Source organism: Orcinus orca, chromosome 20 (assembly GCF_937001465.1).
Source record: "Orcinus orca chromosome 20, mOrcOrc1.1, whole genome shotgun sequence".
Taxonomy (NCBI): domain Eukaryota; kingdom Metazoa; phylum Chordata; class Mammalia; order Artiodactyla; family Delphinidae; genus Orcinus; species Orcinus orca.
Window position 1 is genome coordinate 1,828,747 of NC_064578.1, and position 26,479 is coordinate 1,855,225.

The window sequence follows — 26,479 nt, forward strand, 5'->3', positions numbered from 1 at the left end:
CTGCCAGGCGGCGAGGGCTGGGCAAGCAGGGGTCCCTCCCGCTGGCTGAAGTGTCGCCGGCAGCACCTGTGGTTCCAGCGTCCTGTTGCTTGCGCCTGCCCCTCGACCCCATGTGCACTGTTAGGAATATACCCTAAAGAAATGTTCCCTCTCATGTTGTACAAAAAAGCTTGTACAGAAACCTAAGATGCAGAGCAGCACGTGCCTGAGTGTGTGCGCGTGCACGTGTGCCTGCAGACTGGGCCAGACAGCCGGTGCAGGCACACATGCGTGCACACACACAGTCCAGAAGGGTCTGGATGTTTCCGGGTTTTCTTCTGATTCCTTAATTTTCTCTTCCCACCTATTCTAGTATTGCTCCATTTTAATCGCTATAGCTCTGTGGTTTATTTGGATAGCAGGAAGGTTTTTCTCATTTACTTAAAACATTTCTTTGTCATGCACGCATTTTTTTTTAATTTTTAAATTTTTTAAATATTTGGTCGCATTGGGTCTTCGTTGCTGCGTGCGCGCTTTCTCTAGTTGTGGCGAGCGGGGGCTACTCTTCGTTGAGGTGCATGGGCTTCTCATTGCGGTGGTTTCTCTTGTTGTGGAGCACAGGCTCTAGGTGCGCGGGCTTCAGTAGTTGTGGTGCGCAGCCTCAGTCGTTGTGGCTCGTGGGCTCAGTAGTTGCGGCTCACGGGCTCTAGAGCGCAGGCTCAGTAGTTGTGCATGGGCTTAGTTGCTCCACGGCATGTGGGATCTTCCTGGACCAGGGCTGGAACCTGTGTCCCCTGCATTTGCAGGTGGGTCCTTAACCACTGTGCCACCAGGGAAGCCCCACTCATTTTTTTTCATAAGCGCTTCAGAATGTTCAGGTTCTGTTTTATAAACGTTCCAGTGGGATTTCGATTGGATCATAGTTTGTCGATTTCACCTAGGGAGAATTGACATCTGTCTAATCCTTAGCCTTCCCAGTCGGGAACATTTCACTTCTCTCCTCTTAGGAGTCTCAGTTAGGTTTATTTTTTATCCTCCAGAAACATTTAAACCGGTCCAGAGGTAGAGTTTCAAAGTCAGAGGGCATGTGTTCCTGGAGCCTTGTCCCCAGGTCTGACTTTCTCCCCAGGCAGTGTGGGCACAGCTGTCTGTAGTGCAGAGGTGTTTTGTCTGGGGCGGTTCTTACTGGTTCTCAGGGACCACCCTGGCTTCACAGTGTAGCATATACTTAGTCCGCGGGGTGGCTGCCCTGTCTGCACTTTGGAGGGGGTGTCTTAAAGAACTTCCACGGTTTCACAGCAAGAGTCGGTGGTGGAGTGGCTGGGACACTTGTCAGCCTGGGGAGATGGCTCAGAGCGGAGAGGATACCTCTCTGGGTGATTCTTGGTCTTCCGTGCACCGATCAGCACCTAGGCAGCTCTGAAAATGCGTGTTCCTGTCCTCGTCCCCCTAAACATCAGGTCTGATTCAGAGCCGCTTTAAAATGGGGCTCAGGAGTCTGCATTTGACAGTAACCCCTCCCCACCCCCCTTAGTGACCTTGATCCAGGCGGCCCTGGATCACAGCTGGAGGCCTCGCCTACTGGCGCATCTCATGCATATTTTGAGCACTGTTCACTAATGTGAAAACGTCGGCTGCCTTTTCAGAAGTAGGAGACTCATGTAAAATGCCTCTTAGATCCTTAACAATGAAAAACGGTGTGGGTATTGCTTTTGTAATTTACTACTCATTCCACAATGAAAGCGTCGCCCCACTGTTGTTTGGCAGGGCTGTGCATGCTTAATTGACGAGGCCCCGTGTGGCGGCGGAAGCAGGCCGACTAATTACTGAAGTTGGTCTATCGATCCCGGGGGCTGGGTTACAGCACGTGGGGTTTTGCCTTGGAGCTGCCGGCACTCGGAACTGGGCTTGGTTATTAATAGGCAGACACAATGGCTGCTGTCTCCTCTGTAATTTTTTCTTACCTAAAAGAAAAGGGAAGGCGCTTCAGCCAAAATGAAGGCTGATTTTGCTATTGCTGGGGAGATCACTGAGTCTGGGGGAATCCACACGGTGTGAGCTCAAGTCATGGGAAAAGTGCAGGAAGAGGTCACTGTGAACCGAACTTATTCAGTCTCCAGGACTTGGCCCGGCACTCTGCATTCTTTTTGCCATGCTGCACGGCTTGCGGGATCTTGGCTCCCTGGCCGGGTTTTGAACCCTCGCCCTTGGCAGTGAGAGCGCCGAGTCCTAACCAGGGAATTCTGTGCATTCACTTTTTAGGAAACATTCTTCACTCCCGTGGGGGTAGTTTTACGTTTGGGGAGACTGAGACCAAGAAAAGGTTATATAACAGTAAAGGCCGGCAGAGGCAGAGTTAAATCAGTATGTGGTTTATGTAGTCCCTTTGTGGGCTTTTAAGCAGGTTTTTCTCGTGGGAGGGCAGGGTGATTGATTCCCAGGCATCCGCTTTGTCTTTCAATTTTGCCCTTCTCGGGTTTCATCTGTAGCGCTTTACAACAGCAGACCCTTAGGAGTCTGTATTGTCTTCCTTTATGCACGTTCTCCATTCTTGCAACATTTAATTGACATCATAACAGTTTGAAAATGAGAGGAAAGGTCGTAGTGTTACTAACGTCAAGAAGACCAGAGCTGAAATGTCAGCACAGCCTCCTGGTTTACGTTGGACGAGTGTGACCAACTTTAACAGATGTTTTGAGATTCCCTGCAGTGTCTGTCTTCGGTGGGACGTGCCTGCACAACTGACGTGATTTAAAAAAAAACAAAGGCCTGATTTGGTAACACAGATTCTGTGTACTAATCGTGTTTTTATTTTTATACCATACACAGCCTCTCCCCCCGTTCCCCGCTGCATCTCCTCCAGGAGGTCGGGGAGGAGAGTGGGCTGTGTTTAGGTGTATGTGCACCTGTGTGAGTCTGAGGGCAGTTTGACACCAAAGGTAAGACTCAGCATTTGCCTGCCTGCTCAGTCTCTCACAGCGCAGACTCCGCTATGGTAGGGTTATTATTATATAAACACTCCATAAATGGTTTCATTACTAATAGTAATAGTTAAAGTAGAAGGGCACAGTTTGATGGGCTGCCTGGATTCTAGAGACGCTACTAGTTGTTCTGTGCAATGTGAGTAAATACTACGTCCCAAATTTGTTGTTTGGTGGTACTTGGAAAAGTGGCGCTGAATTCTGAAGGTGCCCTGTTTGATGAAGGGAGAGATGCTCTTGCCTGTGTTTCCTGCTCTCCACGTCGGAACCATTCTTGGAGGAGGGCCCTTTCCTTTTCTGAGGATGGACCACTAGACTAAGTGCCCCATCAGGTCGGCCTGTGTGGCCTTGAATCTGTGGGATGGTGAGAGAAATTTTTCCTTTGCTCAGTAAGTATCTCGGGAACAGCATGGTACTATGGTGTATCTTTTGTAAGGTGTAAACTTTCAGATAACTCAGGGAAGCATTTGCATACTGAGTGCTTAACACTCTGTTTGTACCCGAAGCCCATGGAGCGATTAGACGCATGTGCGTCTTCTGTAAATGTCACCACAGCAGCTGGCTGGAAGGGGCCTGGGTGATGCTGAGTGGCAGTGTGCCCTGCCGCAGCGCTGCTCTGCACGCAGCTCAGATGTGCTGGAAGCGCTCACTCCCACAACAGTACACATGTATTTTTGCGCTGCTTATAGAGCTGGCTGAGTAGGACATGTTAATTTTTTAAGACTCCATATTTAGGAGTGACGGCAGTTGAAAAGTGCCTGTTGGAGATTCAAATATAAACAGGCTTTTTTGGGTGGCTTTATTTTCTAAAGGGGTATATGGAGTCTTTTTTTAGAAAACATTTCCCTTTTTGGTTACAAAACACAGTGGTACTTGGCTGCTGCCACAGAAAGTTAATTGAGTCCTTAATGCCTGGCTCACCAAAGGACAGAACACCCATCAGATTTGTGGCCAGAGGCTGCAGGAGGCCCTAACCTGGCCATCTCGGCTCTGGGGAGTCATCTAGAGATCACTTGGCTCGCTGGTGCTGTTTCCATAGGTCATTGGGCCATTCCATTCACGGTTACTGGAGTAACATTGGGAGCGTTTTGGGCTCTCCTGTGTACCTTTTTTGAAGTAGAATTGGAAGCAAACCTATTAGTTTTTGAAAGAAAACCTGTTTCCCAGGTTGTACTTGTAAAGTACTGTAACAGACAGTTCTCAGAAGGGGGTTTGTTGCTTGCCCGGCACGGTGGTGGTCTTCTCATTCCGCTTCTCTGTTGTGCAGCTGTACACTGTGGCTGTCTCCTCGGCACCCAGTCCCGGGACATGGAAAAGTCGTGCCAGCCGCTTCAGCCTGTGGAGTGTGGCCAGCTCCAAGGAGAGCGCTGCTCTCACCATGCAGAGTGCACAGGCAGGGTCAGTGCCCAGTGACGGCGTGAACCTGCGGTGGTGATGTTGTGGCGTGGTGCAGACCCTCCTGAACCTTGTCCGTCTGGGATTTTTATCATGAATTTGGAAAAGAAAACATGCTTACTAGATTTGTGCGTGATAAACAGCTAGGAAAGGACTTCCCGGTGGCACGGTGGTTAAGAATCCACCTGCCAATGCAGGGGACGCAGGTTCGATCCCTGGTCTGGGAAGATCCCACATGCTGTGGAGCAACTAAGCCCGTGCGCCACAGCTACTGAAGCCCGTGTGCCTAGAGCCCGTGCGCCTAGGGCCTGTGCTCTGCAACAAGAGAAGCCACCGCAATGAGAAGCACGTGTCCCACAAGGAAGAGTAGCCCCCGCTCACCGCAACTAGAGAAAGCCTGCGCGCAGCAATGAAGACCCAAGGCAGCCAAAAAAATTTAAAAAATAAATAATAAATAAATTAAAAAAAAAAACAAAACTAGGAAGAAAAGCAAATAAATTGGTTGGCAGTTCAGCATCCAAAATTCTCTTTGTGGAGCAGATCTAGCAAGATGAAATTGAAGTGGGGTAAGTTTTCCTTGTAGGTTGCATATAAATGTAGCATTTAAAGAAGCTGCCGTTGCTAGTAGAAGAGAAGTATTTAGTAAGTTGAAACGCCGGTAGTCATCTACATATGGTGAGGCTACTCCAAGACTGACGCTTAAAGATGAGATTAGCAGGATGTAGTCTTCAGGAATAGGAACTGGTGATTTTTGGTTGACTTTCCATGGATGAGTACCATGGTTGGTTTGAATGACACATTAAAAGGGAAGTTAATAAGCTGAGGGCATTAGGTGAGAGAGACTAGGATGTTTAAGCATTTCAAGAAAGGTGAGAAGAATGGAATTTTTTCTAGGTTGGAATAAGGGAAGATCCTGGAGGTCCTCACAGCAGTGTGTGATGAGATGTTCATCTGAGATTTGCTAGTGGGGAGGCGCTGGGTTGGGCAGCTCAGGCTTCTCTTTCCTTTTGAGAGTCTTTGTGTTGTATTTCTTTTAGGGCACCTGGTTTGGGGGAAAGCTTTGTGGAAATAAATGGAGAATAATGCCTTGTACAGAGAAGTACTGGACTGGGCAGCTCAGGTTGTAACCATCTTTTGCAGCCTTGATGTCATGGTTGGATTGTGTAGGTGGGAGAGCCAGATTGAGATAGCACCAGCGCAAAACAAGGTGGGCAGAGGTACCTGGTGAGTGTGCCCGGGTGACCACGTCAGCTCTTTTTACATCAGGTTGTTTCCTTACTGTTGAGTTTTAAGAGTTGTTTGTGTATGTTGGATAATAGTCCTTTATCAGATGTGTTTTTTGCAAATATTTTCTCCCAGACTGTGACTTGTAATTCTCTTGACACTATCTTCTGCAGAGCAGAAGTTTTACATTTATAGGTCCAGCTTATCTATCAGTTACTTTACACGTAGGCCTGTGATCCATTTTGAGTATGTTTTGCGAAAGGTCTGTGGTCAGGTTCATTCTTTTGCACGTGGATATTCAGTTGTCGCGACGCCATTTGTTGAAGAGACTGTCTTTGCTCCGTTGTATTGCCTTTGCTCTTTTGTCAGAGATCAGTTGACTATATTTATGGAACTCTGTTTCTGGGCTGTCTATTCTCTTCCATTGATCTCCCTGTTTACTCATTCAACACCACGCTGTCATGATTACTGTAGCTTTATAGGAAGTCTTGAAGTCAGGTAACATCAGTCCTCCAACTTTGTTCTTCTCCTTCAAGATCGTGTTGACTATTCTGTGTCTTTTGGCTTTCCATATAAACTGTAGAATTCGTGTGTTGATATCCATGAAATAATTTACTGGGATTTTGATTGGGACTGTTGAATCTATAGATCAAGTTGGGAAGTACTGACACCTTGACAATACTGAGTCTTCTTATCCATGAACGTGGAATGTCCTTCCATTTACTTAGTTCTTCTTTGGTTTTCTTCATCAGAATTCTGCAGTTTTCCCCATATAGGTTTTATATATATTTTGTTAGGTTCGTACCTACGTATTTCATGTTGTAGTGCTCATGTAAACAATACTGCTTTTAATTTCGAATCTCACTTGCTCATTGCTGGTTTATAGGAAAGCAGTTGACCTTTGCACGTTAACTTTGTTGCCCGCAACCTTGCTATAAATGCTTACTAGTTCCAGAAGTTTTCCTGTCAATTCTTAAGTATTTTCCACATAGATGATCATGTCATTTGTGAACAAAGAGAGTTTTTATGTTCCCAACGTGTATACATTTTATTTCCATTTCTTGCCGTATTGTGTTAGCAAGAACTTTTCAGTACGAAGTTGAAAAGGAGTGGTGAGAGAGAATATCCTTACCATGTACCTGCTGTTAGTGGGAAAGCCTCAAGTTTCTCATCATTAAGTATGACTTAAGCTGTAGTTTTTTTGGTAGATCTTTATCAAGTTGGAAAAGTTCCCCTTTATTCCAAGTTTACTGAGAGTTTTTATCATGAATGGATATTAGATTTTGTCAAATGCTTTTTTTCAACTGTTGATATGAGCATGTGATGTTTCATTTGTAGTCTGTCAAATGTGATGGCTTATATTGCTTTTCAAACCTTGAACCAGCCCTGCATACCCGGGATAAATTCCACGTGGCCATAGTGCATACTTCTTTTTATATTTTTTGGATTCAGTTTGCTAATATTTTGTCGAGGATTTTTGCATTTATGTTCACAAGAGATATTGGCCTATAGTTTTCTTATAATGTCTTTGTCTGGTTTTGTCATTAGGTTAATGCTGGATAGAGGATAGAAGCTCTCCTCAGAGAGATTGTAGAGGATTGGTATAATTTCTTCCTTAAATGTTTGGTAGATTTCACCAGTGAACCCTTCTGGGCCTTGTGGCTTTCTGTTTTGGAAGGTTATTAATTATTGATTACTTTTACTTAATAGATATAGGTCTATTCAGATTGTTTATTTCTTGTGTGGGTTTTGACACACAATTGTTTGAAGGAGGTCCAATTGTTTGAAGTAGGTCCATTTCATACAGGCTATCAAATCTGTGGGCATAGAATTGTTCACAGTATTCCTTTATTTTCATTTTAATTTCCATGTGATCTATAGTGATGTCCCCTCTTCCATTTCTTTTTTTTATAAATTTATAAATTTATTAATTAATTTATGGTTGCGTTGGGTCTTTGTTTTTGGTTTTTTTTGCGGTACATGGGCCTCTCACTGTTGTGGCCTCTCCTGTTGTGAGGCACAGGCTCTGGACGCACAGGCTCCGTGGCCATGGCTCACGGGCCCAGCCGCTCCGCGACATGTGGGATCTTCCTGGACCAGAGCACGAACCCGTGCCCCGTGCATCGGCAGGCGGACTCTCAACCACTGCAACACCAGGGAAGCCTTTTTTTTTTAAATTTATTAAATTTATTTATTTTTTGGCTGTGTTGGGTCTTCATTGTTGCACGCGGGCTTTCTCTAGTTGCAGCAAGTGGCCATGCGTGGGCCTCTCATTGTGGTGGCTTCTCTTGTTGTGGAGCACAGGCTCTAGGCACACGGGCTTCAGTAGTTGTGGCATGCAGGCTCAGTAGTTGTGGCTCACGGGCTGTAGAGCACAGGCTCAGTAGTTGTGGCACACGGGCCTAGTTGCTCCGTGGCATGTAGAATCTTCCTGGACCAGGGCTCGAACCCATGTCCCCTGCCTGGGCAGGCGGATTCATAACCACTGCGCCACCAGGGAAGCCCTCATTTCTGATATTAGTGCTTTGTATCCTGTCCCTTTTTTTCTTAACTTGGCTAGGGATTTATTGATTTTATCCATCTTTTCAAAGAACCAGCTTTTCGTTTTGTTCATTTTTTCTCTATTCATTTCCTGTTTTCAATTTCATTAATTTCTTTTTTTTAAATTTCTTTTTTTTCTTCTTCTGCTTACTTTGGGTTTAATTTCCTTTTCTTTCTCTAGTTTCCTAAGGTGGAAACTTAGATTATTGATTTTAGATCTTCTTGTATGTGCGTTCAACCCTATTAAGTTTCCCTTAAGTACTGCTATCACGGCATCCCACAAATTTTGGTAAGTTGTCTTTTCATTTCCATCTGACTTAAAATATTTAATAATTTCCCTTGATAATTATTCTTTGGCCCATGTGTTATTTAGAAGTGTGTTGTTTAATTTCTACCTTTTTTGGGATTTTCCAGTTATTTTTTTTGTTACTGATTTCTAGTTTAATTCTGTCATGGTCTAAGAGTAGACATTATATGATTTCTATACTTTTAATGTTGTTACAATGTGTTTTATGGCCCAGAGTGGAGTCTGGCTTGGTGAATGATCTTTGTGAGCTTGAGAGAAATGTGTGTTCTGCTGTTGTTGGACGAAGTAGTCTGTAGATGTCAGTTTTATCCACTTGATTGATGGTTGTTGAGTTCAGGCATATCCTTATTGATTTCTGCTTGCTGTATCTTATCTGTCCATTTTTGAGAGGGGGGCATTGAATTCTCTAGCAATGATAATGGATTCATCTGTTTTTCCTTGCACTTCGGTTAGTTTCTGCCTCACGTAGTTTGACATTCTGTTCTTAGGTGCATACCTGTTAAAAATTTTTATGTATTCTTAGAGAATTGACTCCTTTATCGTTATGTAATGCCCCTTTTATCCCTGACAACTTTCCTTGCTTTGAAGTCGGCCCCATCTGAAATTAATATAGCTACTGTTACTTTCCTTTGATCATTGTTAGCATGGTATATCTTTCTTCATCCATTTCCTTTTTTAAAAAAATTATTTATTTTAATTTATTTATTTTTGGCTGCATTGGGTCTTTGTTGCTGTGTGCAGGCTTCCTCTAGTTGTGGCAAGTGGGGTTGCTCAGTAGCTGTGGCTCACGGGCTTAGCTGCTCTGCAGCATGTGGGATCTTCCCAGACCAGGGCTTGAACCCGTGTCCCCTGCATTGGCAGGTGGACTCTTTACCACTGTGCCACCAGGGAAGTCCCCATTCCATTTACTTTTAATCCATATATGTCTTTATGGTTAAAGTGTGTTTCTTGTAGATAACACGTAATTGGGTCTTGTGTTTTGACCCACTCCGATAGTCTCTGTGTTTTAATTGGTGCATTTAAACCATTGACATTCAAAGTGATTACTGATATAGTATCTACCATGTTTGTTATAGTTTTCCGTTTGTTGCCCTTGTTATTTGTTCCTGTTTTTATCCTCCACTCTTTTTTCTGCCTTTTATGGTCTTAATAGAGCATTTTATAATTCCATTTTTTTCTCCTTTCTTAGCATATCAGTTATACTTCTTTTTTTACTTTTTTAAGTGGTTGCCGTATAGTTTGCAGTATACATTTATAACTAATCCAAGTCCACTTTCAAATAACACTATACCACTTCACAGGTGGTGTGAGTACCTTGTAAGAACAAGATAATCCTGATTTCTTTTTCCAATCCCTTGTATCATTGTGTCACTCATTTCACTTATATGTACACATATGTGAGTATATATACACACACAAATATATATTCCTTAGAGGCATATACATGTATACACACACACTCACGCACACAGGCACAAAAGCAAACATAACTGAATACATTGTTGCCATTATTATTTTAAACAAACTGTTACCTGTATGATCAGTTAAGTTTCTGACCTATATTGTTTTCCTTTTCTCTGAAGAACTTCCTTAAACATTTCTTGTAAGGCAGGTCTACTGGCAACAAATTCTCTCAATTTTTATTTGTCTCATAAAGGCTTTCTTTATTTCTCCTTCACTTTTGACGGATACTCTCATAGAGTACAGAATTCTAGGTGATGGGGTTTTTTCTCTCAGCACTTTAAATATTTCCAGTCTCTTCCTGCTTGCGTGGATTCTGGGGAGTAGCTGGATGTAATTGTTATCTGTGTTCCTCTGTAGGTGAGGTGTTTTTTCCCTTGGTTTCTTTCAGGATACTTTCTTTATCTTTGATTTTCTGTAATTTAAAAATGATATATATACCAAGGTGTAGTTTTGGGCATTTATCCTGCTTGGCATCCTCTGAGCTTCCTGGGTCTGTAGTTTGGTGTCTGAATTTAACTTGGGGAAATTCTCAGTAAGTGTTACTTCAAATATTTCTTCTGTTCCTTGCTCTCTTCTCCTTTTAATAGTCCCATTACATGTACATTACACCTTGTGTAGTTGTCCCACAGTCCTTGGATATTCTGTGCTTTTTTTCCGCCCAGTCTCTTTCTCCTTGCTTTTTGGTTTTCTGGAATTCTATTGAGATATCCTCTAGCTCGGTGATTCTTTCCTCAGCTGTGTCCAGTCTAACTACAAGCCCATCAAAGGCATTCTTCATTTCTGTCACTGTGGTTTTCATGTCTAGGCTTTCTTTTTGGTTCTTCCTTAGGACTTCCATCTCCGCTTACATTGCACATCTGTCCCTGCATGCTGTCTGCTTTGTCCGTTTGAACCCTTAGCATATTAAACTTAGTTTCAAATTTCTGGTCTGAGAATTCCATCATTCCTGACATGTCTGGTTCTGACACGTGTCTCTTCAAATTGTGTTTTTTGCTTTTAGTATGCCTTGTAATTTTTTCTCGACTGCGGGACATGATGTATCTGTTAAAGGAACTGCTGTAAATAGGTCGCTGGTGATGAGGGGGGACTGGAAGTGTTCGCTAGTCCTTTGATTGGGTTTAGGTCTTCTGGTGAAGCCTGTGCCTCTGGACCATGAACTTCTCCAGTGTTTCTCAGTTTTTTCCATCCCTTTAGGTGAGACAGGCTGCCTGGAGTGGGCTGGAGTTGGGTATTTCTCTTCCTCCAGGTCATTTTGGCCCTGATAATACACAGCAGCTTAGATTGTGGTTAACTAGTTTCCCTCGAGGGCCGGCCTCGTTAAGAACAGGGCTCTGTTGTCTCTCAGAGTGGTTCCTTTTCCTCTCCCCCTGCCAGAGGCACGAGGGGGGTTTTCTCTGATATTTACTGTGGGACTTTGGTCGAGCCCCTGGCCGTAAATCTTACAATATTGTGGGTGCCCTGGTGATGAGGTCCACCTGGGGCTTCCCACTCTCAGAGTTGTCTGCACTGGGCCTCCAGCTGAGCTAGAGTTTCTACCTGGTTTCTACCCCAGCACTGGTTCCTTCCGGGGTTTCTGCTTGTGTGTGTCCCCCCCTGCCCTGAGCACAACTCTGTGTCACTGCCCGTCTCTCCAGTCTGTGGGCAGCAGTGTTCCCTGTGTCCTCACCTCTCTTACAGATCAAGAACTGTGGATTTTTCAGTCTGTTTAGCTTTTTATAGGACAGAGTAGCAACTTCCAGGCTCCTTATATGCTGAACCAGAAGCTGGGACGTCCCTCTTCCTGGTTATTTATTGCTGTGTATTTTTATATCCGTTTTATTGAGATACAGTTACATTCTATAAAATGTATACCTTTTATGTGTACAGTTAGATGAATTTCAGCAACTATATATACCTGTGTAGCCACCCCCATACCCGAAACAGAACATTCCATCACCCTGCAAAGTTCCTTTCTGCCCCTTTGCAGTCAGTTCCCTCCTAAGCTTGGGCCCCAGGCAGCTGCTGTCACCAGGGATTCCTTCTGCCTTTTTATAATCTCATACAAGTGGAATCACCCAGTCCACGCTCCTCCATCTCCCTGCTTCCCTTGTCTGTGGTGTATTTGAGACCGTCCACGTCGTGGTGTGTGTCAGTAGGTGGCTCCTTTCCGTGGCAGACGCGTGTTCTGTCTGATGAACACACCACACCTTGTGTATCTGTATACTCGGAGCACTTGCCACCGCTTCCAGCTTTGGACAGCCGTTAGTAAAACTTCTCTGAACACGTGGCGGTGTCTGTGTGAACCTGTGTTCTCATTTCTCTTGAGTAAATGTCTGGTGTCACATTGCTAGGTTGTGTGCTGAGTCTGTGTGTGGCAGTTGTGAGAAGCTGTTGTCCCGTTTTCACCCTCCCCACAGCTCCAGCGCTTCCTGGCCTCACAGCTCTGGGTGCCCTCTCTTGTCTCAGGCCCCCCGGGGGGTGCAGGGAGGAGCTCACTTCTGGTATTAAACAGCTGACATCTAATGGCCTTGACCACATTTCATATTTTTGTTAGTCGTCTGTATGTCTATACATAATTTTTCTATCTTTTGTGAATTTTGTTTTCATATCTTTTGTGAACTTTCTGTTCAGATCTTTTGTCTGTGGTGTTTTTCTTTTTTTTTATGCGGTACGCAGGCCTCTCACCGCCACGGCCTCTCCCGCCGCAGAGCACAGGCTCCGGACGCACAGGCCCAGCGACCTTGGCCCACGGGCCCAGCCGCTCTGCGGCATGCGGGATCCCCCCGGACCGGGGCACGAACCCGTGTTCCCTGCATCAGCAGGCGGACCCCCAACCACTGCGCCACCAGGGAAGCCCTTGCCTGTGTTTTTATTGGGTTGTTTATCTTACTGATAAGGTAGTAAGGGTTCTTTATATATTCTGGATACAGGTCACTTGCAGATGTATATTTGCAGATACTTCTCCCAGTCCATCACTTGCCTTTTTATTTTTTAATGGTTTATTTTGAAGAGCTGAAGATTTTTGTTTGGATGGAGTCCAGTTTGTTAGCTTCTATCTATATCTAAGCCAAGGTCATAGAGATTTTCTCCTGTTTTATTCTAGAGTTTATAATAGTTAGTTATACTCAGGATGGTTTTGGTAGCTTGTGGTCAAATTTGATGGTACCCAGTAAGTGCTTACAGAATAAATTGGTGTAAAAAGTGGTTCCTTTTTATTTTTAATTTTTCTTTTATAGTGGAGTATAGTTGATTTACAGTGCTGTGTTAGTTTCAGGTGTCCAGCTAAGTGATTCAGTTATACATATACATATATCCATTCTTTTTCAGATTCTTTTCCTGTATAGGTTATTACAGAATATTGAGTAGAGTTTCCTGTGCTATACAGTAGGTCCTTGTTGATTATGTATTTTACATATAGTAGTGTGTATATGTTAATTGCAAACTCCTAATTTATCCCTCCCGCCTCCACGTTTCCCCTTTGTAACCATCACTTTTTTTTGAAGTCTGTGAGTCTGTTTCTGCTTTGTAGATAAGTTCATTTGTATTATTATTATATTTTTAGATTCCACATATAAGTGTTATCATATGATATTTGTCCTTGTCTGACTTACTTCACTTAGTATGATAATTTCTAGGTCCATCCATGTTGCTGCAACTGACATTATTTTATTCTTTTTTATGGCTGAGTAATATTCCATTGTATATACATACCACATCTTCTTTATCTATATCTCTGTCAGTGGATTTTTAGGTTGCTTCCATGTCTTGGGTATTGTAAATAGAGCTGCAGTGAACGCTGGGGTGCATGTATCTTTTTGAATTATTGTTTTCTCTGGATATATGCCCAGGAGTGGGATTGCTGGGTCATATGGTAGCTCTATTTTTAGTTATTTGAGGAACTTCCATACTGTTCTCCATAGTGGCTGCACCAATTTACATTCCCACCAACAGTGTAGGAGGGTTCCTTTTTCCCCACACCCTCCCCAGCATTCATTCTTTGTAGATATTTTGAGGATGGCTATCTGGCAGGTGTGAGGTGTACCTCATTGTAGTTTTGATTTTCATTTCTCTAGTAATTAATGATGTTGAGCATCTTTTCATGTGCTTTTTGGCCATCTGTTTGTCTTCTTTGGAGAAATGTCTGTTTAGGTCTTCTGCCCTTTTTTTTTTTTTTTTTTTTTTGCAGTACGTGGGACTCTCACTGTTGTGGCGTCTCCCGTTGCGGAGCGCAGGCTCTGGACGTGCAGGCTTAGCGGCCATGGCTCACGGGCCCAGCCGCTCCGCGGCATGTGGGATCTTCCGGACCGGGGCAAACCCGTGTCCCCTGCATCGGCAGGTGGACTCTCAACCACTGCGCCACCAGGGAAGCCCCTTCTGCCCATTTTTTGATTGGGTTGTTTGGTTTTTTTTTGATATTGAGCTGCGTGAGCTGTGTATATATTTTGGAGATTAATCCCTTGTCAGTCACTTCATTTGCAAATATTTTCTCCCATTCTGTGGGTTGTCTTTTTGTTTTCTATGGTTTCCTTTGCTGTGCAAAAGCTTTTAAGTTTCATTAGGTCCCATTTGTTTATTTTTGTTTTTATTTTCATTACTCTCTAGGAGGTGGATCCAAAAAAAATATTGCTGTGATTTATGTCAGAGTGTTCTGCCTATGTTTTCCTCTAAGAGTTTTATCATATCCAGCCTTACAGTAGATCTTTAATCCATTTTGAGTTTATTTTTGTGTATGGTGTTAGAGAATGTTCTCATTTCATTCTTTTACATGTAGTTGCCTAGTTTTCCTAGCACCACTTATTGAAGAGAATGTCTTTTCTCCATTGTATATTCTTGCCTCCTTTGTCATAGATTAATTGATCATAGGTGTATGGGTTTATTTTGGGGCTTTCTATCCTGTCCCATTGATCTATATTTCTGTTTTTGTGCCAGTACCATACTGTTTTGATTACTATAGCTTTGTAGCATAGTGGGAAGTCAGGGAGTCTGATTCCTCCAGCTCCGTTTTTCTTTCGCAGGATTGCTTTGGCTATTTGGGGTCTTTTGTGTTTCCATAGAAATTAAAAAAATTGTTTTTCTAGTTCTGTGAAAAATACCATTGGTAATTTGATAGGGATTACCCTGAATCTGTAGATTGCTTTGGGTAGTATAGTCATTTTGACAGTGTTGATTCTTCCAATCCAAGAACATGGTATATCTTTCCATCTGTTTGTGTCATCTTCGATTTTTTCATCAGTGTCTTATAGTTTTCAGGGTATGGGTCTTTTTTCCTCCTTAGGTAGGTTTATTCCTAGGTATTTTGTTCTTTTTCATGTGGTGGTAAATGGGATTGTTTTCTTAATTTCTCTTTCTGATCTTTCATTGTTAGTGTATAGGAATGCAAGAGATTTCTGTGCATTAATTTTGTGTCCTGGAACTTTTCCGAATTCATTGATGAGCTCTAGTAGTTTTCTGGTAGCATCTTTAGGATTTTCTATGTATAGTATCACGTCATCTGCAAACAGTGACAGTTTTACTTCTTTTTTTCCAATTTGAATTCCTTTTATTTCTTTTTCTTCTCTGATTGCCATGGCTAGGACTTCCAAAACTATGTTGAATAAAAGTGGCGAGAGTGGACATCTTTGTCTTGTTCCTGATCTTAGAGGAAATACTTTCAGCTTTTCACCATTGAGAATGATGTTAGCTGTGGATTGGTCATCTATGGCCTATGGCCTTTATTATGTTGAGGTACGTTCCCTCTTTGCCCATTTTCTGGAGAGTTTTTATCATTACTGGGTGTTGAACTTTGTCAAAAGCTTTTTCTGCATCTATTGAGATGATCATACGGTTTTTATTTTTCACTTTTTAATGTGTATCATACTGGTTGATTTGCGTATATTGAAGAATTTTTGCATCCCTGGGATAAATGCCACTGGATCGCGGTGTATGATCCTTTTAATGTATTGTTGTATTTGGTTTGCTAGTATTCTGTTGAGAATTTTTGCATGTATATTCATCAGTGATATTGGCCTGTAATTTTCTTTTTTTGTGGTATTTTTGTCTGGTTTTGGTATCAGGGTGATGGTGGACTCATAGAATGAGTTTGGGAATGTTTATTCCTGTGCAGTTTTGGGGAAGAGTTTCAGAAGGATAGGTGTTAACTCTTCTTTAAATGTTTGATAGAATTCCTCTGTGAAGCCATGTGGTCTTGGACTTTGGTTTGTCAGAAGTTTTTTACTCACAGTTTCAATTTCAGTACTTGTGATTGGTCTGTTCATATTTTCTATTTCTTCCTGATTCCATCTTGGAAGGTTGTACCTTTCTCAGAATTTGTCCATTTCTTCTAGGTTGTCTATTTCATTGGCATATAGTTGCTTGTAGTAGTCTCTTATGATCCTTTGTATTTTTTGTGGTGTCAGTAGTGACTTCTCCTTTTTCATTTCTAATTTTATTGATTTGACCCCTCTCCCTTTTTTTCTTGATGAGTCTGGCTAAAGGTTTATCAATTTTATCTTTTCAAAGAACCAGCTTTTAGTTTCATTGATCTTTGCTATTGTTTTCTGTCTCTGTTTTATTTATTTCTGCTCAGACCTTTATGATTTTTTTTTCTACTAACTTTGTGTTTCCTTCTTCTTTCTCTAGTTGTTCTAGGTATAAGTTAGGTTGTTTGAGATTTTTCTTGTTTCCTGAGGTAAGATTGTATTGCTGTAAATTTCTTTCTTAGAGCTGCTTTTGCCACATCCTACAGGTTTTGGATTCCCGTGTTTTCATTGTCTTTTATCTCTAGTTATTTATTTATTCACTCTTTGATTTATTCAGTGATCCATTGGTTGTTTAATAACACGTTGTTTAGCCTCCACGTGTTTGTATTGTTATTTTTTTTAAGTTCTTTCTGTTATTGATTTCTAATCTCATAGTGTTGTGGTCGGAAAAGATGCTTGATATGATTTCAATTTTCTTAAATCCACCAAGACTTGCTTTGTGGCCCAGCATGTGACCTATCCTGGAGAATGTTCCATGTGCACTTGAGAAGAATGTGTATTCTGCTGCTTTTGGATGGTCTAAGGTGTTACTTATGGCCTGGGTTTTCTTACTGATTTTCTGTCTGGATGATCTGTCATTGATGTAAGTGGGATGTTAAAGCCCCCTACTATTACTGTGTTACTGTCAATTTCTCCTTTTATGGCTGTTTGCATTTGCCTTACATGTTGAGGTGCTCCTATGTTGGGTGTATATATATATTTACAATTGTTGTATTTTCCTCTTGGATTTACCCCTTGATCATTAGGTAGTGTCCTTCTTTGTTTCTTGTAACAGTCTTTATTTTAAAGTCTATTTTGTCTGATATGAGTATTGCTACTCCAGCTTTCTTTTGATTTCTATTTGCATGGGATACCTTTTTCCATCCCCTCACTTTCAAACTGTATGTGTCCCTAGATCTGAAGTGGGTCTCTTGTAGACAGCGTATATATGGGTCTTGTTTTTGTATCCATTCAGGCAGTCTTTGTCTTTTGTTTGGAGCCTTTAAACCATTTCCATATAAGGTAATTCTCGATATGTATGTTCTTATTGCCATTTTGTTAATTGTTTTGGATTTGTTTTTGTAGGTCTTTTTTCTTCCCTTCTTCTTTTATTCTCTTGTGATTTGATGACTATCTTAGTCTTGTGTTTGGATTGCTTTGTGTGTGTGTGTGTTTGTTGTATCTATTGTAGATTTTTGGTTTGCGGTTCCCATGAGGTTTTGGTAAAGCAGTCTGTATATTGAATATATACAAGATTGTTTTAAGTTGCTGGTCTCTTAATTTCAAACACACTTCCTATATCCTGCATCTGTACTTTCCTCTTCTCACGATGGCTGGTTTTGATATCATATTTGTGTGTGGGTGATTTCCTACCTTTTCTGTGTGTTTGCCTTTACTGGTGAGCTTTCCCATTCATAATTTTCTTGTTTCTAGTTGTGGCCTTTTCCACCTAGAGAAGTTCCTTTAGCATTTGTTGTAAAGCTGGTTTGGTGGTGCTGAATTATCTTAGCTTTTGCTTGTCTGTAAAACTTCCGATTTCTCTTTCGAATCTGAACGAGAGCCGTGCTGGGTAGAGTATTCTTGGTTGTAGCTTTTTCCCTTTCATTACTTTAAGTGTATCCTGCCACTCACTTCTGGCCTGCAGAGTTTCTGCTGAAAAAACCTTATGGGGATTCCCTTGTATGATACTTGTTGCTTTTCCCTTGTTGCTTTTAATATTTTCTCTTTGTCTTTAATTTTTGTCAGTTTCATTAATATGTGTCTTGGCGTGTTCCTCCTTGGGTTTATCGTGTATGGGACTCTCTGCACTTACTGGACTTGAGTGAGTGTTTCCTTTCCCATGTTAGGGAAGTTTTCGGCTATAATATCTTCAACTATTTTCTTGGACCCTTTCTCTCTCTCTTCTTCTAGGAGTTCTATATTGTGAATGTTGATGTGTTTCATGTTGTCTCAAAGGTCTGTGAGGCTGTCCTTATTTCTTTTCATTCTTTTTTCTTTATTCTGGTCTGTGGCAATAATTTCCACCACTCTGTTGTCCAGCTCATTTATTCATTCTTCTGCCTCATTTATTCTGCTGTCGATTCTTTTCAATGTAGTTTTCATTTCAGGTATTGTGTTGTTCATCTGTTTGTTCTTTAAATCTTCTAGCTCTTTATTAAACATTCTTGTATCTTCTCGGTCTGTGCCTCCATTCTTTTTCTGAGATCTTGGGTCATCTTTACTATAATTACTTTGAATTCTTTTTCAGGTAGCTTGCCTATCTCCACTTCACTTAGTTCTTCTGGGTTTTTATCTTGTTCCTTCATCTGGCACATACTTCTTTGTCATCTCTTTTTGTCTAACTTTCTGTGTTTGTGGTCTCCTTTCTGCAGGCTGCAGGATTGTAGTTCCTCTTGTTTTTGGTGTCTGCCCTTGGTAGGTGAGGTTGGTGCTGGGCTTGTGCCGGCTTCCTGGTGGGAGGGACTGGAGCCAGCCCACTGGTGGGTGGAGCTGGGTCTTGTCCCTCTGGTGGACAGGCCCATGTCAGGGGGTGTGCTTAGAGGTAACTGTGAGCTCATTACAACTTTAGGCAGCCTGTCTGCTGATGGGTGGGGCTGTGTTTCCCCTGCTGGTTGTTTGGCCTGAGGCATCCCAGCACTACAGCCTCCTGGCTGTTGGGTGGGGCCAGGTCTTGGTGCCAAGATGGTGACCTGCAGGAGAGCTCACGTTGATCATATTCCCTGGGGCCTCTGTCGCCAGTGTCCTTGCCCCCACAGTGAGCCACAGCTGATCCCTGCCTCCCCAGGAGACCGTCCAAGACCCACAGGTATGTCTGTCCCAGGCTCCTGTGGAGTCACTGCTTTGTGCTGGGTCCCATTGCCCACGAAATCTTGTGTGTGCCCTCCAGGAGTGGCGTCTCTTGTTTCCCCCGGTCCTGTGGAGCTCCTGCACTCAAGCCCTGCTGGCCTGGAAAGCCAAGAGCTCTGGGGGCTCTTCCTCCTGAGGCCAGACCCTCAGGCTGAGGAGCCTGACGTGGGGCTCAGAATTCTCACTCCTGTGGGAGGACCTCTACCATATAATTATTTTCCAGTTTGTTGGTCACCCACCTGGTGGGTATGGAATTTGATTATATTGTGAAAGTGCCCCTCCTACCATCTTGTTGTGGCTGCTGCTTTGTCTTTGGGTGTAAAATATCTTTTTTCGTAGGTTCCGGTCTTTTTAAAAAAAATTTGCTTGTTTGTTTACTTATGGCTGAGTTGGGTCTTTGTTGCTGCGCACAGGCTTTCTCCAGTTGTGGTGAGTGGGGGCTACTCTTCATTGCAGTGTGCGGGCTTGTCATTGTGGTGGCTTCTCTTGTAGCGGAGCATGGGCTCTAGGTGTGCGGGCTTCAGTAGTTGTGGTTCACGGGCTTTAGTAGTTGTGGCTTGTGGGCTTCAGTAGTTGTGGCACGAGGGCTCAGTAGTTGTGGCTCGCGGGCTCTAGAGCGCAGGCTCAGTAGTTGTGGTGCACGGGCTTAGTTGCTCTGCGGCATGTGGGATCTTGCCAGACCAGGGCCCGAACCTGTGTCCCCTGCATTGGCAGGTGGATTCTTAACCACTGCACAACCAGGGAAGCCCTGAAATCTTTTTTGTTGATAGTTGTTTAGCAGTTAGCTGTGATTTTGGAGTTTTCTTGAGAGGAGGTGAGCGTGACCCTCTACTCCGCCATCTTGTCTGGCTTTGAGGGGTTGCTTTCAGTCTGGATGCTTGCTGCCTCTTTCCTCAGTGTGTGCTGGACGTTATCCCCTTGATACGGGGCGTGCAGGTGCGGGGGCCCGTGCGCTCCTGCTGTGGCGGGGACGGCGATCAGCCCCTCTTGGCCTCCCTGCAGTGGCTGCGGCCCCTGAGCCTTTTGGGCAGCGGGGGCAGCGATTGGCCCCTCCTCCCAGTTCTCGTAGTGGCGGTGGCGGCCTGCGTGCTCCCACGAGGGCACAATGACTGGCGCCTGCTGGCGGGTCTCTTGGTGGTGGTGGCCCATGCCCTCCGGAGACGGTGCAGGCAGCACTTGGTACCTCTTCATGGGCCTTGTGGTGGCAGCGGCAGCCCGTGCACTCCTGGGGCAGCAGAGGCAGCGCTTGGGGCCTGCTCGCGGGCTTCGTGGTCGTGGCCTGTGCACTCCCAGGACAGCGGGGGGCAGCGCTTCGGGTCTGCTTGTGTGTGTCTTAGCAGTGGCGATGGCCCGTGCCCGCCTCTAGAGCCCATGATGGTGGTGGCGGCTCACACCCAGCTCAGAGCTCGTGTAGGTGGTGTCCCGTTGACTGAGAGCACGTGCACAAGGAAGGAAGCTTTTATGGTGGTCCGGCTTCTCTCCTTACATGCCCCCCAACAATGGCGCCTTGCCTCTCTGACAGGCCCAGGCTTCTTACAAGCACACCCCCAGTTGCCACAGTCCAGCCTCTTCAGGCTGTCTCCGTGTGCCAGCTCTGGTCCTCTCCCTGGGTCTTACCTCCGAAGCCCAGGCTTCAGCACCCAGCTGCCCCCCCGTGCCTGTGGATGAGTGTCTCACGCTGGGGGGTGCAGGGCAGCTGTACCGACGGTCTGTGCAGGGCACTCTCCGTGTTGCCTTCCGTAAACTGGCTGTTAGCTCCCCTCAGGCTTCAGAGCTCCCCGTCTGTCCAGGCTGATCTCCCTGACGATGAGTGGACTTCCCACGGTGCAGCAACCTTTCCTCCTTCACAGCTCCCTCTCTGGGGTGTAGGTCCCGTCCCAACTCCTTTCACTTTTTTTTCTTTTTCCTTTTGTTCTACCCAGTTATGTGGAGGTTTTTTTGTGCTTTCGGAGGTCTGAGGTCTTGTGCCAGCATTCCGTTCCGTAGATGTTCTGTGCGAGTCGTTCCCCTTGTACATGTATTTTGGTGTTTGTGGGAGGAGGTGAGCTCCACGTCCTACTCTTCCGCCATCTGCCAAGCTCCTCTTTTTTTGTTGTTCAATTTTAGATCACCAGGCGGTCCTTCAGGACGGAGTGGACATCGGATGGTGGCCTGGAAGAGACAGTTAATCCTTTTTGGTGGCTTCCATGAGAGTACAAGGTCAGTACAAACACGAGGACCATGTCTCCTGGAGCTGTAAGGAGTGGGCTCCTTATGTGAAGAACCATTCTGACTACACGTGGAAAATGCTGCCCATCCCTTAAACCAGGGCCAACGGCCTGGGCAGCTGCAGAGGAGGGCCCTGGGCTTGGTTTAATGCTCTGTTGTCACTGTCGTGGGATTCTTCATAATTACTGAACAGAGGTTCCCACAGTTTTATTTTGCACCAAGGCCTGCAAGTAATGTGGCTGATCCTATCTAAGATGGGCTCAAACTTCAGCCTATTGAGAATCCTCTGAAAGGCGTGTTCAGACTCTGATCTGTGACTCCATGGGCCTGGGATTGGGCTGAGAATCTGCATTTCTTCAGCCTCCAGGTGCTGCTGCTGGCCAGGGAACCCCACTTTGAGAAGCACGAGGCTAAAATAACTTTACAATCCGCCCGACGGGGAGCATGTGGCAGCTTGCATCCTGCAGAGGGACCTGAGGGGACATCCAGGTCTGCTGTGCCTGGTTGTGTCGCCACAGTGCTTATGTGCCCAGCCTGGCGGCATGTTCTCTGGGGGTTTTAAGCCCATCATCTATACTGATACTTTCTTGAATGACCTTATTAGTTCAGTCCAGAAAAAGAAGACACTTGGTGAACAGGTTAGTTCCTGCCACTGTCGTAAAATGCTAAGGCTCTGGGTGAGACATCCAGACCGCTCTGATGCCTGGTGCAGGCTCCGCAGGTGGTGCGTTTCCTCTGACCTCGGGCCGTGTCAGACAAGGTGGGTGGATGGCTTTCTCGCTGGTGCCTCGTTTCACATGCTCCTCTGTTCCCTACTCCTTTAAAAAATAACATACTCATCAACTCGTTGTGGCAGCACACACACTTTTTTCAGTGTGACTCCATTGGCACACTTTTTTTGTTTTTTTTTTTTTGCGGTACGCGGGCCTCTCACTGTAGTGGCCTCTCCCGTTGCGGAGCACAGGCTCTGGACGTGCAGGCTCAGCGGCCATGGCTCACGGGCCTAGCCGCTCCGCGGCATGTGGGATCTTCCCAGACCGGGGCACGAACCCGTGTCCCCTGCACCGGCAGGCGGACTCTCAACCGCTGCGCCACCAGGGAAGCTCCTGGCACACATTTTTTATGATACTCACTGGCTCGTGAAAATAAGTCCTTGCACGTATATGTGGAGAGAGTGGCGCTCGGTACGTTAACGGGAGCGAGCGTTTCTGTGTTCACTGTTCCCTACCCGAGCTGAGGCATCCTGGTGTCGATCTGGCTCAGTTAAGGTTTCAGGTTTTTTTTCACGAACAAAAAATATTTTCATTAGTTGAGAAAAGGGGATATAATTCTTTTTTCTTTTAATTCTTTTTTAACATCTTTATTGGAGTTTAATTGCTTTACAATGGTGTGTTAGTTTCTGCTGTATAACAAAGTGAATCAGCTATACATATATCCCCATATCCCCTCCCTCTTGCGTCTCCCTCCCAACCTCCCTATCCCACCCCTCTAGGTGGTCACAAAGCACCGAGCTGATCTCCCTGTGCTATGCGACTGATTCCCACTAGCTGTCTGTTTTACATTTGGTAGTGTATATAAGTCCATGCCACTCTCTCACTTCATTCCAGCTTACCCTTCCCCCTCCCCATGTCCTCAAGTCCATTCTCTATGTCTGCATCTTTATTCCTGTCCTGCCCCTAGGTTCTTCATAACTTTTTTTTTTTTAGGTTCGATATATATGTGTTAGCATACAGTATTTGTTTTTCTCTTTCTGACTTACTGCACTCTTGAGTGACAGACTCTAGGTACATCCACCTCACTACAGATAACTCAGTTTCGTTTATTTTTATGGCTGAGTAATATTCCATTGTATATATGTGCCACATCTTCTTTATCCTTTCATTTGTTGATGGACACTTAGGTTGCTTCCATGTCCTGGTGATTGTAAATAGTGCTGCAGTGAACATTGTGGTACATGTCTCTTTTTGAATTATGGTTTTCTCAGGGTATATGCCCAGTACTGGGATTGCTGGGTCATATCGTAATTCTCTTTTTAGTTTTTTAAGGAACCTCCATACTGTTCTCCATAGTAGCTGTATCAATTTACATTCCCACCAACAGTGCAAAAGGGTTCCCTCTTCTCCACACCCTCTCCAGCATTTATTGTTTGTAGATTTTTTGATGATGGCCATTCTGACTGGTGTGAGGTGATACCTCATTTGTAGTTTTGATTTGCATTTCTCTAATGATTAATGATGTTGAGCATTCTTTCATGTGTTTGTTGGCAATCTGTATATCTTCTTTGGAGAAATGTCTGTTTAGGTCTTATGCCCATTTTTGGATTGGGTTATTTTTTTGATATTGAGCTGCATGAGCTGCTTATAAATTTTGGAGATGAATCCTTTGTCAGTTGCTTCATTTGCAAATATATTCTCCCACTCCTGAGGGTTGTCTTTTCGTCTTGTTTATGGTTTCCTTTGCTGTGCAAAAGCTTTTAAGTTTCATTAGGTCCCATTTGTTTATTTTTGTTTTTATTTCCATTTCTCTAGGAGGTGGGTCAAAAAGCCTCTTGCTGTGATTTATGTCATAGAGTGTTCTGCCTATGTTTTCCTCTTAAGAGTTTGATAGTTTCTGGCCTTACATTTAGGTCTTTAATCCATTTTGAGCTTATTTTTGTGTATGTTATTAGGGAGTGTTCTAATTTCATTCTTTTACATGTAGCTGTCCAGTTTTCCCAGCACCACTTAAAGACTGTCTTTTCTCCATTGTATATTCTTGCCTCCTTTATCAAAAATAAGGTGACCATATATGTGTGGGTTGATCTCTGGGCTTTCTGTTGATGTATATTTCTGGTTTTGTGCCAGTACTGGACTGTCTTGATTACTGTAGCTTTGTAGTATAGTCCAGAGTCAGGGAGCCTGGTTCCTCCAGGTCTGTTTTTCTTTCTCAAGATTGCTTTGGCTATTCGGGGTCTTTTGTGTTTCCATACAAATTGTGAAATTTTTTGTTCTAGTTCTGTGAAAAATGCTAGTGGTAGTTTGATAGGGATTGCACTGAATCTGTAGATTGTTTTAGGTAGTATAGTCATTTTCACAATGTTGATTCTTCCAATCCAAGAACACTGTATGTCTCTCCATCTGTTTGTATCATCTTTAATTTCTTTCATCAGTGTCTTATAGTTTTCTGCATACAGGTCTTTTGTCTCCTTAGGTACGTTTATTCCTAGGTATTTTATTCTCTTTGTTGCAGTGGTAAATGGGAGTGTTTCCTTAATTTCTGTTTCAGATTTTTCATCATTAGTGTATAGGGATGCAAGAGATTTCTGTGCATTAATTTTGTCTCCTGCTACTTTACCAAATTCATTGATTAGCTCTACTAGTTTTCTGGTAGAGTCTTTAGGATTCTCTATTTATAGTATCATGTTATCTGCAAACAGTGACAGCTTTACTTCTTTTCTGATTTGGATTCCTTTTATTTCTTTTTCTTCTCTGATTGCTGTGGCTAAAACTTCCAAAACAATGTTGAATAATAGTGGTGAGAGTGGGCAACCTTGTTTTGTTCCTTATCTTAGTGGAAATGGTTTCAGTTTTTCACATTGAGAACGATGTTGGCTGTGGGTTTGTCATATATGGCCTTTATTATGTTGAGATAAGTTCCCTCTATGCCTACTTTTTGGAGGGTTTTTATCATAAATGGGTGTTGAATTTTTTCAAAAGCCTTTTCAGCATCTATTGAGATGATCGTGTGGTTTTTGTCCTTCAATTTGTTAATATGGTGTATCACATTGATTGATTTGCGAATATTGAAGAATCCTTGCATTCCTGGAATTAACCCCACTTGATCATGGTGTATGATCCTTTTAATGTGCTGTTGGATTCTGTTTGCTGGTATTTTGTTGAGGATTTTTGCATCTATGTTCCTCAGTGATACTGGCCTGTAGTTTTCTTTCTTTGTGACATCTTTGTCTGGTTTTGGTATCAGGGTGATGGTGGCCTCGTAGAATGAGTTTGGGAGTATTCCTCCCTCTGCTATATTTTGGAAGAGTTTGAGAAGGATAGGTGTTGCTCTTCTCTAAATGTTTGATAGAATTCGCCTGTAATCCATCTGGTCCTGGGCTTTTGTTTGTTGGAAGGTTTTTAATCACAGTTTCAATATCACTGCTTGGCGTTGGTCTGTTTATATTTTCTATTTCTTCCTGGTTTAGTCTCGGAAGGTTGTGCTTTTCTAAGAATTTGTCCATTTCTTCCAGGTTGTCCATTTTATTGGCATACAGTTGCTTGTAGTAATCTCTCATGATCCTTTGTATTTCTGCAGTGTCAGTTGTTACTTCTCCTTTTTCATTTCTAATTCTATTGATTTGAGTCTTCTCCCTTTTTTTCTTGCTGAGTCTGGCTAGTGGTTTATCAAATTTTGTTTATCTTCTCAAAGAGCCAGCTTTTAGTTTTATTGATCTTTGCTATTGTTTCCTTCATTTCTTTTTCATTTATTTCTGATCTGATCTTTATGATTTTTTTCCTTCTGCTATCTTTGGGGTTTCTTTGTTCTTCTTTCTCTAATTGCTTTAGGTGTAAGGTTGGCTTGTTTATTTGAGATGTTTCTTGTTTCTTAAGGTAGCATTGTATTGCTATAAACTTCCCTCTTAGAACTACTTTTGCTGCATCCCATAGGTTTTGGGTCGTCGTGTTTTCATTGTCATTTGTTTCTAGGTATTTTTTGATTTCCTCAGTGATCTCTTGGTTATTAAGTAGTGTATTGTTTAGCCTCCATGTGTTTGTATTTTTTACAGATTTTTTCCTGTAATTGATATCTAGTCTCATAGTGTTGTCATCGGAAAAGATACTTGATACGATTTCAGTTTTCTTAAATTTATCAAGGCTTGATTTGTGACCCAGGATATGATCTGTCTTAGAGAATGTTCCATGAGCACTTGAGAAGAAAGTGTATTCTGTTGTTTTTGGATGGAATGTCCTATAAATATCAATTAAGTCCGTCTTGTTTAATGTATCATTTAAAGCTTGTGTTTCCTTATTTATTTTCATTTTGGATGATCTGTCTATTGGTGAAAGTGGGGTGTTAAA

General features: G+C 43.3%; 1 protein-coding gene across 12 annotated transcripts in view; it reads left to right on the forward strand.

Moving 5' to 3' along the window:
- The window catches only part of KLHDC4 (kelch domain containing 4), a 61,171-nt gene that overhangs the window by 21,300 nt on the left and 13,392 nt on the right, over positions 1-26,479 (forward strand). For 10 of the 12 annotated variants that reach the window (XM_033406298.2, XM_033406301.2, XM_033406296.2 and 7 more), the window contains one exon: positions 21,321-21,413. The exons of the other annotated variants lie outside the window; for them this stretch is intronic. In XM_033406298.2, coding sequence (XP_033262189.1) covers positions 21,321-21,413 — 93 coding nt within the window. The remainder of the gene's footprint in view (positions 1-21,320; positions 21,414-26,479) is intronic. 12 annotated transcript variants of the gene reach the window in all.